The following is a 14,186-nucleotide window of genomic DNA, read 5'->3' on the forward strand; positions in this document are numbered from 1 at the left end:
CTTGGTGTTCAAATTATGTTCATTGGTTTGGTCGTGTAAGAGCAACAGAGACATGCAGACAGTTACTTTCGCATTTTGATATACATAAGTACCTATAGATAGTATAGATTTTCAAACTTACTTTGGTATTGGTATATAATATTTGGCAATATTCAATTGTGTATAATTAAGCATTAATGAAAAAAATAGTGTGTCCCAAATTAATAAAATTTACTGCGCATTACATTTTGTTTCGATAATAATTAACATTCGCCTATATAAATATATAATAACTAAAAGTATTCTAAGTACCGTGAATAGCTTAAACGTCACTTGAGTTAACTATCATAAAACTTACAACCACTGGGGCGAAATTTTGTATAATACATAACCCGTTTACATAGACTCGGAACATAACCGAATAGATACGAAACTTATGAGAAAACCGCAGACACATCCACATACATACATACCTATATTTAATAAGCACACAGCTTGTTTTAAAACAAAAAAAGGGTAACCGCTTTTACATCCATTTATGTTAAACGTTAAGTTTTGGTTCCGGTATTTTGGAAAGTATATTTTTTATCTTGACATCATTGTCCTTAACAGAAGCCGGTAAGAAATGGAATTTAAATTGCGCCTACGCCATCTTACGTGGACTTGTAGGTATACAAAACAATACATACAAATGATAATATGCTATGTGTTTGTGTATATACTATATATGTGTGATATTTATTTATGAATTAAATAAACCTTAATAAAATTATAAAATAAAATTTAATAAAACCTTAAAACTGTTTGTTATAAAATAATAAGATAACTAATTAACCTGAAATTAATGTTACGTACATTAATCAATAAATTAAAAAAATCATCTTATTTGTATGAGTATCGAGAAAGTGGTATTATTGTTTTAGAGGTATTATACCACATGAAAGTAAAAGCAACCCAAATGCGGCAACCCTAGCTCGGCTTTCATATAATGACAAAGTCTATCACTTTGCCATTCTTTTCAGTCAATGCGTTCTTCATTAATGAATTACACCCGTGTGAAGCCGGGGCGGGTCGCTAGTATGCAATAAAGAGGGAGCAAAAATATTTTATATTTTTATAGGTAACGTTATCATCTCGTTCTCACCACTCCGTGTGTAATATGGCGCGGAATCAAGTTCTCGGTTCAATACACAAAATATATTCAAAAATGTTTAATTTCAATGCATTTAAGTGACTATCACAATTCCTCCCGTGACAAACTACAGAATAAACATCACCTACTAGAAGTAATATTATAATTACGAAGGTTCAACCGCTGGTCGAAAAACATTCAGACTCAAAAATTATAACACTCAAATTAGAAACTCAAATGTCGTTGCCTATATACAGTTATGAGATAAATATATTTAATCATATTTAATAAAGAAGTATCCGTGCAAAATTGCTAACAAATTGTCTTTCTTTTTACTGGAAAAAAAATAGTTAGAAAACTAAACTTTTTTTTTCAAGGAAAAATCATTATATATTCAACCTTAAACTTTTCTATTAACGCGCCCAAAAATACATTACAAAAAGGTCTTAATTTTATCCAAATATCAATTTAATTTATCGTCAAAAGACGTCTCATTTTTATCCTTTTTATGACACACTCGAATATTAACATTTTATTGGGCAATATAGAATCGTAAGAGGAGGACATAAATCGAATTTAACAGCGCCCAGTTATACACGCGTGTTTTTTTTTCGTTTCAGCGCGACTGTTACGAACGAAATTAGTTCTTTTGCCACCAAAAATACGTGCGTTGCATCATCGGCATCACGAATGCCCTTAATCACGCGAGCTAAAAGGAAACTACTGAGTATTTTAAACTATTTACAAATATATCAATTTTGTTTAGTAACTGGCAAAAGTTTCGGAAAGAGACAATCTCTTTCCGAAACTTGCGAGATAAATCAACAGAACTATAAATTAGCTCAATACCATATAACATTTAAATGAAGAAACAGAGTAAAAGTGGATAAGTTATTAAACATAGACATTGTAATATACATATATACATACCACAAATCGGTGTGATTTCAATTTTAAGGGGATTACCTTAATATACAATACTAACTTTCCTGTTACAATAGGTAATGGTGAAATCATGTGTTAAATTACAAATAAGCATATTATACATATGTTCGGGATAGAATAAAAATATATTTCAACATTATATATAAAACACTGTTTTTAAAACATAAATAATGTTCCAATAAATTTGTAACTTAAAGGTGTTGTTTTTTTAGTTTATGCCGAAAACAAACCTCAGTAGCAAGTAGTTTTTGCGTAGTTTGTACTTAATACCTATTCAATTACATTTAATTTGCAGGATTTTACGTCTTATAATATTACATATTAAAAAATAAAAAAGAAAGGTGTCTAAAGGCAACGTTTCTACTCTTGGTAAAGGCCTATAGGGCAACCATATGATGCATAGGAATTCTATCCATGAAACTAACACGATAGGTATGTTTTATTAGATTTTAAAAATCTTTTGGGAGTGTTAGATTACCAGCATATTTTGTTCAGGTGACCAATATTATAATTTGATTTAACTAGGCATGCAGAATTTGGAAATTAAAAGTAGTTACGTGTATAAATACGAGAGTTTAATAAAATAACTTTTAAGGATAGGTTTACATTTTAGTTTTAATACGTTTATTTTACAAGAAAGTAACATAATTATATATTTTGTTTATGTGCTGCTTCTATTTTATGTATAAGAAATGAACTTACCATTGAAAATATATAACATCAAATTCGATGCACCTTTTAATTAACACATGTACCAGTCCTTAGATTGTAAATATTTTAAACTTTGGTCTAAACACGAAAACACACAAAAATATTATTAATTTCATTCATAAACATCAGAATCCGTATACAAAACAATTAACAAATAAATCAAAAAAACTAAATCAGCGATGCACTAATGCACAGATACAGCAGTCGGGAGTTGACAAATGACAAGCTGACAACTTTCAATTAAGATGTTAACCGACAAATAATCAAAGGTACCAACTGCTACACAAGTATTTAATGTTTGCATTCAGAAATTATATTATGAAAAATATAAACATTTAAAAAATCCTGAAAAGATAATAAAGATTACTTGGAGATTATTTATGCGTTAATTAAACATATTTTTAAAAAGAAAGGATAACAATAACTCATAACATGATAGGATGCCACTATGTTGTATAAAATATATTTATGAAATGAATTATTTATAGTATGTTACCAATACATATTAGTTCATACTAAAATTTAAACAAATATTTAAAATAATTTCATAAAAACAGAACTTAAAAGCTTTAAGAATTGAAGATTTAAATACATGGCAGCACCAAATTAACATGTTAAATTGTCAACAACCTTAACTCATTCAATGTCAAATTAAATAAATAACAAAAATAAAAAGAAAATATCCTTTATAGACCACTGAATTTAACAATGAAGGAATTTAACATTTATTTATAAGCTAAAATAAAAATGGAGGCTGATTCAACAACTTACGATAATAGTTCAAAATCTCCCGATGACATTTGCTTACCATTTAATACAAATGCAGCGTAAGGTTTTAATATTTTATTTATATGATTTACCTTTAAATGTTGATTTATATATTTGAAATACTTTTTTCAGAAACCTAAAGCTTTATAAAAATCTAATAAGTGACGTAGGGGATCGTAGCTTAGAAAGCCAGTTAGTAGGAAAACTACAGTCACTTGGGCTAATACCTCGAAATATATCCTGTCCTGAAAACAAACCAGATTGTAAAGTTTTATGTAAATCGGCTCGCGTTATTGACAGGTAATATTTAGATACTAAAATTTGAATAAATTACAGAACCTAACAACTAATGTCAAGTAATTCATTGCTTAAAATTAAAAATGTCTAATAAAAAAAATCTACTGTTTCCTTCTCTAGGGTTCAGTGGGCTTGTGAGGGATGTGGTAAAAAACAGCCAATCAGAACTGGTTCATTCTTTTTTCGACTGCAATGTTCTATTCTGCAAGCTCTGCAGATAATTCTTGCCTGGTGTGAAGATGCTGAAATAATGACTGCAGCACAATTTTTCGGTAAAAAAATTTACTGAGATTTATTACAAAATATCATAGTTATGATCAAGTACAAGTAAATACTTTAAATTTATAAAATTAAATCTTTATAATGTGTATTACATAAAAAAGTAATTTTTAACATTTCCTTTATGCTATCACTCATTGTCACGGTAAGTTATCATCTTATTTTTTCTATATTTTTTAATAACCCCTTTTTATACTAGGAGTTAATTAATCATTACCAAAGATTAAAAAATACATATTTTATAAACATCAACCAAAGAGGTTAATAAAACTGGCATTAAGTTATTTAAGTTTAGGTGTAATTAAAAGCTAAAGTTTTTAAAAGTTATGTACATTGTTAAGACTACAATTATTTTTATCAAAAAGGAGAGGAGGTTCTTGACCAGCAATGGGGTATTAACAAAATTTTAATATTAATCATTAAAATTCTAGATGTAAAGCCAAGAGTGGCTAGTTCTATCTATGATAGATTGGATGAATTAGCAATTAATCAACTTCGGAAAAGCAAGCTAGGAGGGGAGAATGCAGTTGTTCTTACCGAGATGTATCCTGATTGCCTGAACAGACTATCACCAGATACAACAGATCAAGCTCATGTTCATCAGATATTGATGATTGCTGATACTAAAGTGAGTACCATTATCATTTTAACTATTTTGCATACAGGTAATAGGAATTGGTCATCAGTGGTTAACTAGAAAGTGTAACAAAGAAATAAATAAACATGGCTTATTATAATAAATTTAGTGTATTGGAACTGAAGTGATTTGCCTTTGCATATTCATTTAGAATGTGACTTAAATTATTAAATAAATCAAGATATTGTAACTGAATTTGTAATGTACTTTCAGCATATCCCTACGCGGTACAAGCTACATGTAATTCAAAGTGATCTTAAGAAGCTCCAGGGTAATACAACTAATGAGCAGGTAAATTTAAATAAATTATATTTATTTTATAGTTAATATTGTTACCAAAGTTGTTTATTACTAATGATTTGTTTTTTGTCATATTTCAGTCCCTTAAAGAAGAAATAGAGCGAGTATTAAACAGTGTATCAGAACCACATTCAATGCTAGTTACTGGCAATAATGTTCCATTAATTGATGGAACTGTATCTCTACAACAGCTGATTCAGCATTGTGATGTTGATATGCAACATTTCTGTAAGTAATTAATTCAATTAGATATTAATAAATACTATTTTATACGGATAAAACAAAATGGTGTAGTGTTTTCAGTTGTTATTAGTATAATTCGTTTTATAGCAAATATTGTACAAAGTAGTTTATTTAACAGATTTTAAATCAGATTCTTATATCTTCTACAGAATAAATGTCTGTGTCTGTGATATGTTTTCATAATAGCCAGCATGTTTTGTAAGCATATATATAGCAAGTAGTGGGGGCAAGTTCGCGCATGTACACTTTCGCCTAAATTATTTTAGTACCGTTTTTACTTATTATATTTATGGGTAAACTTAAATGTATGGGTAAAATACTTTGATACAGTAATGTAATATAATAAACTTTTTTTAATAAATTTTATAACAGAGCTGTACAACACTCTAAATTTAGCTCTATTATTTCTATTGATATTCATTTTCTTATTTAACCCTTTAAATATTTCCGATATATTTATTTCAGTATATAGTAGTAGGTCACTTAAATTGCACGAAAGTGTACAGTAGCCTAATTACTAGCCTAAGTGCGAGTCAAATACGAGAAGCATCGACTGACGGACCAATAGCGTGCATTCTTCGAATGCCCGACCCCTTCAATCCTCCAAAGATACGTAAAAATGTACTATTGTGTAGGTCAAGGTTGTGCTCACGGCTCATGCCGTTTTCTATACATTTCTCCAATTAATTTAGGTGTTTTGTTAGTTTTATTAGGGATCATATGGCTGCAGACTCTATTAAGTCATAGGTCACTTATCTTGTCTCGGGTCTTTCCATGATAGATAAGCAATAAATGTAGTGATGATAATCATTTTCTTCAGTGAGCTCCCGTATCTGGAGCCAGGCGTTAACGTTGTGCTCGGCGTCCCGCGAGCTGTGCTCGGGCGCGGCCGCCGTCGCCTGCGTGGCGCCGCTGCAGCGCTACCTCGACGCGGCGCTGCAGCGCCTGCGCCACTCCGACCACTTCTACGAGCACACGCTGCGCGCGCTCGCCGGTGACGTCACGCACGCTCACTCGTCCTAGTGCGGACCGTACTTTGATTCTATATAGTCTTCTAACGATTCCATAATTAAGTTTTTTATCCGTACATTCAGAGCCAGATTTAGGGAAGGGCAACCGGGGCAACAGGAGATTCCGATGAGTTAAAAATTTTAATATAACTCAAAGTCAAACTGATACAAAGAGTAAACATATTATTCACAAATTTGTCTAACAGATATGAAAATGTTGAAATAAATCTTTAAAATAATAATTAGGGCATCAATTCGTCTGTTGCCCCAGAGCCTCAACTTCTTTGTGGCCCCAGGGCCTCCAGGACTGTAAATCCGGCTCTGTGTACATTAGTAACCCGTCTTCCTTTGACACACAATAGTACAGATAGAAGAAGAAATCGCACAAATAATTCTATTTCGTATTATTTGTTTAAGAATAGTATATAACGTCAACTACTCATACTAAGGAACGGACAAAACTTTCAGTGTTGGATAATCTGTTTATTGGATACCAAATAATATATAATAATAATCTATTTAATTAATTCTGACAATAAGGAATTGTATTATTTTATTACATATGAATGGTAAGTATTTTACGGAACTAATTAGAAATAAGGATGTTCAAAAAATCTTTTTTGATTGTTAATTATCATAGGCGTCGAATATTGATTAGTAATAAAAACAAATAGGCGTTGTCATTGGAATTTAGTTAAAGATTTAAATAATAATATATGACAATAGTGTAGACCTTTGTTGTAGTTCATCTGGGTATAGATTTATTCATTTACAAAGGTTTTATGTGTAATTTACCCTCAAGGGGTGCTTCAGGGTATATTACACATAAAACTTCAAAATGAATATAGTCATATAATCTAATTTGAATATTTTTTTTGCTATCCTTACTTATATTTTAATCATCTCACGCACACTAAGATGCCTTGTAACAACGAGCGTCACTCATACTAATCAGGGATGTTATGTATTTGGCATTTCGGATCTGAATATGAAAAATGTTTTACCGGTTTCAGATTTTTTAAAATTATTTCGAGAAATTATTTCGGATTATCCCATAGTTTCGGTTACGGATATTAAATTATTTAGAAATCGTAATAGAAAAATTACAAGATATTAATTTGACTGTATTTGTAGGCTATTATTAAGTTTTAGGTAGAAGTGGTTTAATTTTTTTTTAATCACGGTTACGGTTACCGGTTACTTAATACTAATGCACGCTAATAATTTTACGTGGAGCGGCGCGGCCTTCCTGTATGAAAAATTCTACATGTACCACCTATGTCTAATGCCTATTTGTATTAATATATTATGGCACCCTTTAGTGTCAGTTAGGTTTTTTTTTTGTGATGTGGCAAACGAGCAGATGGAAAGTGACTACCACCGCCCATGGACATCTGCAACACCGGGGGGCTTCCAGGTGCGTTGCCGACCCATTAGGAAGGAGTACGCTCTTTTCTTCAAGGTTCCCGAGTCGTATCGGTTCGGAAAAATCGCCGGCGAAAGCTGGTTCCACGGTGGTTGTGCGTTTTTTAAATTTATAGCCTAAATCTTGCTGAATAATGTGTAATAGTGAATTTGAATGATATTACTAGAGGTTATATTGATAGAAGTTTGTCCTATATTATTTGTACTGTGAATTAAGAAGTGCCTTAAAATGTGTGTCTTCCTAAGTGTTGTGTGTGCCTAAACCTGTTATACTATTGAAAAGTTGATATTACTCGTGATATTATGTTATATTTAAATTCAATCCTCTTTTGTCATATATGTGTGTATGAATTTCATCGACTTCACAGAACTCTTATTTGTAATAAGAAAAATAATGAAATCGAACAGTAATTTAAATATTTATGTATGTATTAAACATACATAAATATTTAAATTACTGTTCGAACTTATTAATATTTTACGTAAGATTTAATGTAAGGTCAAAAAAGTGAAAATATGTGTAAAAATTAACACCAAGCTGAAAAGCAATGAAATAATCTTTATATGATTGAATTTGCAGGTCTTATGATTTTAATAATTGTTTAATTATATCGGTTCGATGTAGATTTGTTATTTTTTACGTTTTTTTTTTTTTTGATGTTGTCTGGCCACTGTTACTACTATTCAGTAATATATAATTATTGCACAGGATTGTCTTCCTTATGACGTAGGTGTTATTGAATAAGCTCATTAAATTTTTATAAAATAATGTCAATCTATTTGGTTTTTAATTTTAGTGAAAATAAAAATATTTTCTTTCAACGTTTTTAATGTTAACTTATGAGAATAAACGACATATAACGATGGTATATATTTTTTTAAATGATCCTTCAAGAAATATATAATTGAATATGTATTAAGAATTTGATAAGATTTTTATACTTACCTACTATGAAATTTATTCTTGCTCGGAGTATTGTGTTATTAAAATTTTATGTTATGGCATTTACTTGTTTTATTTGAGCTCACAATTATCACTACAAAATTATATATATGTCATCCTCTAAAAAGTTAAAAGTATTCTAATCATTACATGTGTGTTAATCAAACTCACTTAGTGGTAGGGCTCTGTGGAAGGCCGTCAGGGTAGGTACCACCGACTCGTTACATATACCCGCAATAAACAAAACTTAGAACTTATTATTGTTCCGCTTTCAAGTCTGTGAGTGAGTGTTACAGGCACAAGGGACATAACATCACTATGGTTATTCTGTATCAATAAATTCGAAACTCACTGCAGAACACGACCGTGATATGACAGAATGTGATAAGCGACAGTGACTTTAATAATTATAAAATGTAGGTAGGTTACATGTATCAAAATGGCATTTAACTGTAAGTCAACTGTCAACATTTCACGATCGAGATACGAAGTGAAATCTTACAAAATCGCATTACAGGTGTCCAATTTGCCATCTGCTGAATAATATTCCGTTATTGAAAATCTGCATTTGACTTAGCTTACAAATTTTCTATTTCTGTCAATTCTTTATTATTAAACTGTCGTGAGTATTCCAGCAACACAACGTTGCAACAACTGTAAAATTAACTTTTGCTACAACAGTTCATTTGACAAAAATGCATTCTAAGTAAATTATTTATTTAAAATATTAACATTTTTTTAAAAAAAATTAACTTAAACTAATTTGAAATCAATATTAATAGCTAAGCTATATTATAATGCAAAGATACATAGAAATAAAACAACAAAATTTCAAAAAAGAATGCATTTAATCGTCGTTAGATTTTGGCGCTCTCGCTTCTAAGTTCTACACTAGGGCTCTTTAAATAAAGTGACGAATACATAATTACGCCACATACCGACGTGTTTACCATAGTGTTGTACGTTGTGCTTTACTTTAATCTACGCGGAAATTTTTTAATACTAAAAATATAATTTCATTAAGTTTCAGATAAAGATGATGATTTTGACCGATTTCAAGATGCATTTAAGCCATTTTTGCACCTCGTTTATATACTTGTTTTAGAATATTTAGAATTTTATATTTTTAGAGGAGGCATTTGCACATTTATAATCAAAGCTATATTCGATTATTATTAGACGATGACCTTTCGAAGTAAATAGCAAGCTTTCAAAAGGCTTAAAGCCGGGCAGCTTGTGCAGAGATGTGGGTCACGCGGTCCCGTTTACGAACCTACATTAAAATACCTGTAAGTGGACGTTCTCAAGCTATTAAAAGACTAAGTTTATTTGACCGAAATAAAACCTGCTATGGAAATATTAAAGTATAACATTCTCTTCTTATTTATTTTTATTCTTAAATAATATTAAAATTGTATTAATAACTATTCAATTTTACTCTGTTCAATTGATTGAATCGTACAATCTCACAATGTCTTGTGTTCTACTCTAACGCAGTATTTATTATGAAGTTATCCTTATATTATTATTAGTTATCCTTATAGTAAGTATTATTAATTATACGCGCCTGTAAGTAACATGTCAAATATTTCCTATGATTTGTATCTTTTCTTTTTTAATTCTAACACACTTATGGACAAATTCGTTTATTAAAGAAATAACGCATTTGTCCCGTGTAATATAGAAATATTTAACCTTATAGTATTTTATTTCCCTTTAGTATTTTGATTGAAATCTTAATTACCGAGAGATTGACATCGAACAAAATTTAGAAAGAATAGCTTACATACTTATATTTTATTGTAGTATTAATTGAACTAAGTTAAAAGAGTTTTTTTATATAATATCGTATTATAATCACATTCTTAATTATATATATTAATTTCAAACTGTAGTCACGAGCTTTTGCGGTACAGTATGATGAGACTCACGAAACCAACGAAAAAATAAGAAATAAAATCAATATACGAAACATTTAACGAAATTGATCTCTGAATAGACGTGACAAATAATCCAAAACAAATGTTTTACCATTTACCGTTTGTACAGTACAGTTAAGAGACGATCAGGGCAAGCGCATCGCAACAGGTTGCTCGAGTCAATATTATCCGTGCCAACTATTTGTTGTCATGTTAGATTAATGAAATTTTCTTAATAATTTTATTTAAGAAAATTTTTAATTGCAAATTGCATTGCTTTCAGCATTGAGAAATATAATTCACAACGTTAAAAATGTCTAGTATCTAATATCTAAATATTTTGTAGGTAGATTATATTTGTATGTAAGTACATTGAATAAAAAATAAAAATGTATTTGGTCACAAGTCCTTTTTTGTTTATTATCTATAGTTACGCATATAAAACCTTTAAAAAATATTAAGTATCATAATATAGGTAAGGTGGTACACAGTGGTTAACTTTTTTTTCTGATTCTTTTATTTCTGGTTCACCTTTCGTTGTAATATTGTTTTTGATACCAAATTGCAGCGAGTTTATCATAGTTTAAGAGTGCATGATATTTTTTTTAAATAGTCTAATAATAATTTACGAACAAGAGATTTTTTGAAAAATGGATATTGATCCACTGTGTACCGTGAGGTTTTTACAGTGGCTCAACCTAAAGTACACTATGGATCATGTAGTACACAGTGAATAATTAGGTGTAGACCTCAAAAAATAAACAAACGATATACTTCACAAATCAGTTTTATGCAATCTTGAAAAAAGCAAACAAAATATAGCATCTTCTGCTAAAAATAACATCAATAAAATCGAACACAACAACAGCATCGTAAGAAAAAAAACAGTCTTCTTTGGTATTCAAATTATCTTCAATTTAAGTAGAAGCAACAAAAAAATAAAGTTATTAAAATCAACAACATCAGTTAAATTACAGCTATTAAATACTTAATAATGAGATCGAAAAACACGCAGAATAGAGTCTAAAATAATCAAACTAAACAAAAAAAAAGAAATTCTAACACATATTTAAGAAAGACAGATCAACAGAAAAACTATGATATGATTGCTGGCGTGTAGTACTGCCCGTTATAGTGGGTTTGGGCAATATGAACTTAATGTCATGCTCTTTCACACTTGCAAGATCCGGTACAGCTGGCAAGTGATATTTGTTGTAACTTTTTTTCCTCAGAAAACTAATATAATATTCCAAATTGTCATTTCTCTCTTCTAAAACCTTACCAACATAATACACTCTTTTTTTCTTGGTAGTGAATAAAACCAAAATATATTCCCCTTCTACTGGAACACGAGGCAAAGGCTTGTCAATTATTTCTTCAGTTAAGACACAATTAGTAATTTCGTTTTCCATATCGTCATCCAACCAATCCATATCATCATCAGATTCTTGGTATAAAACATTCGTTTGTAGTTCTTCCTCCTCTGAATCACTTTGCAATACTCTTTTTGTCACTTTTTTTCTTTTCGGATTGTTTCTTTTCAGTGATAAAGCCTTAGCCATTTCTATTTCAGTTTTTTCGGGTGTATCTGTAGCTATTAAACTTCGGCCTGGTTTTCTTGTTTTCCTATTATTTTTTCTTGGTGGCGCTTTTATTGGACTCATAAATTCAAATGGAGATAAAAAGGTTTTCTTTTTGATCGGATGAGATGGAGTGCCAATGTTATGTGTCGTGGATTCAGTCAATACTTGTGATTTGTAGGGGTTGTCACAGTTTTTGTGATTTGATGAAACTTGCTGTGTTAGGGTCGGAGAGACGATGTCGCAAGTATCTGATGCTGTTGAGCTCGGTATTCGTTTTGATGGTGAGTTATAAATATGTAAACCTGAATCCTCAAATATTGATGGTGAATTATCTCTTAAAGGCTCTAAAGATTGCACAACATCTTCTTCACAAACAGTAATATCAGAATCAATGGATCGGATACGAGTTCGGCCCAAGTCTGTTTGTCGAGAAGTACCAAGCAAATCTGATCTCTCTTCTTGAGCTGGACATGGCCGATCTGTCACAAGGCTAGGCATAAAATCTTCTTCAACAAATACGTTCCGATCAAATGGAAAAATTCCGCATTTTCTGAATGCATTTGTTATGTTGGTGGGTGTCATTGCCTTTAAAAACGCAACTCCAACAAGCTCCCCAACTTCATAAATAGAAACGGGTTTGCCTGGGTTTCGTAATAGCCAGGAATCTATGGCTGCATTGTAGTATGTCTTAAAAGGACCAAATATACCCACGTCCAAAGGCTGCAACTTCGCTGAAGTGTGCGGGGGCAATGTTAATATATTGACGCCTGCAGCTTTAGCTAAATTTAAGGCTTTAATGGACAAATGAGATTCTTGATTATCCATAATCAAAATGCTCGGATTTTCCGGTGTAGAATTTGTGTGTTTGATGAAGTGTTGGATAACTTCAGGGAATATTTCCGAATTCATCCACCCGCTTGGTGCTGCTAGACCCAAAGTACCAGCAGGAGTGTTTTTGATCATGTAATTCTTAAAATTTTTGCGAGGAAACACCATTACTGGAGGCAATGCTGTGCCACTAGCACTTACTATGCAGCAAGTTGTCACTAATGTCCCTCGTTCCCCACTAGTGACTTTACTTACATTTCGACGGCCTTTGAGGGCAATGATACGCTGAGGTTTTTGGACTGTCATGGTAGAAGTCTCATCAAGATTATAAATTCGTGGTCCATCTGCAAATGTTGGGTTTCTTTCGTACAGTTTTTCCAGGTTGTTGTAAAATGTTTCGACGTTAGCTTTGTTAAAAGCAGACGCTCGGGCAAGACTACATGGTTCTGGTTTTCGAAGACTGACATCTTTGTGTCTACGCCTATAGCTCCGCAACCATTCCTTCCCAGCCATTCCATTTTCTATCCAGTTTTGAGGCATCTTTATATTATTTGTTTTCGCCATTTGGTATGCGACTCTTCGTGAACCTTTCTCAGTCAAACCATAAAATATTAAGGAACAATATATATAATATTCTTTGAGTTCTTTTTCTTGCTCTTGATTGAAGATCTTGTTGACTTCATAATTTGGCACCAGACGCATTGACTCCAAATTTTCTACATTCTTCGCCTTTAAATAGTACCTTCTCAAAGTAGTAAATGGAATTTTATACGTTGTTGATGCCTTTCTTATGGTCATACCACTCTGTATATGTCGCAAAGCTTCCAACATGTCTGCTTGGGTGTGGTCTCCAATAGACCGAGGCTTTTCGGGCCGCGGCATTCTGTAACTAAAAGATTATATCATAAAAACAAGTAACACAAACTTAAATAATATACATAGTACACAGTGGCTCATGATTCACTGTGAACCATAGTGGAATGATCCACTGTTAACGTGGTCGCCATTTTAAATTGAACATCACACTCACACTACTATAACCTACAAATTCAGAGTCATTTTCATGCAAAAACATTCTTGAATATGCCTAATATATGAATACTTTATAGAAAAAAGAAACATATCTAAGAAAAAATAGTTAGTACAGTTTATATCTTACCTTCAAATAGTTTTTTTTTTCGGCAATA

General features: G+C 31.3%; 2 protein-coding genes across 3 annotated transcripts in view; one reads left to right on the plus strand and one right to left on the minus strand.

The window, feature by feature from the left end:
• LOC125064774 overlaps positions 1-2,962 on the minus strand; it is a 61,119-nt gene extending 58,157 nt beyond the window's left edge. For both annotated transcript variants that reach the window (XM_047671988.1, XM_047671991.1), the window contains exon 1: positions 2,759-2,962. The gene's annotated coding sequence lies outside the window, so the exon portion shown is untranslated. The remainder of the gene's footprint in view (positions 1-2,758) is intronic.
• A 436-nt stretch (positions 2,963-3,398) lies between these two features.
• Positions 3,399-7,392, plus strand: LOC125064595. The gene is made up of 7 exons (XM_047671725.1): positions 3,399-3,594; positions 3,668-3,835; positions 3,953-4,104; positions 4,543-4,739; positions 4,962-5,039; positions 5,129-5,276; positions 6,112-7,392. Exons 1-7 carry the CDS (start codon positions 3,515-3,517, stop codon positions 6,312-6,314), a joined length of 1,026 nt encoding a protein of 341 aa, XP_047527681.1. The 5' UTR covers positions 3,399-3,514; the 3' UTR covers positions 6,315-7,392.
• The last annotated feature ends 6,794 nt before the right edge of the window (positions 7,393-14,186 follow it).

The sequence above is a fragment of the Vanessa atalanta genome, chromosome 6 (assembly GCF_905147765.1).
Source record: "Vanessa atalanta chromosome 6, ilVanAtal1.2, whole genome shotgun sequence".
Taxonomy (NCBI): domain Eukaryota; kingdom Metazoa; phylum Arthropoda; class Insecta; order Lepidoptera; family Nymphalidae; genus Vanessa; species Vanessa atalanta.

Coding starts and splice junctions, on each gene's coding strand:
- LOC125064595 (XM_047671725.1), top strand. CDS start 3,515: ATGGAGGCTGATTCAACAACTTACGATAATAGTTCAAAATCTCCCGAT. Junction 4,740..4,961: donor TGATGATTGCTGATACTAAA/GTGAGTACCATT, acceptor ATGTACTTTCAG/CATATCCCTACGCGGTACAA. Junction 5,040..5,128: donor GTAATACAACTAATGAGCAG/GTAAATTTAAAT, acceptor GTCATATTTCAG/TCCCTTAAAGAAGAAATAGA.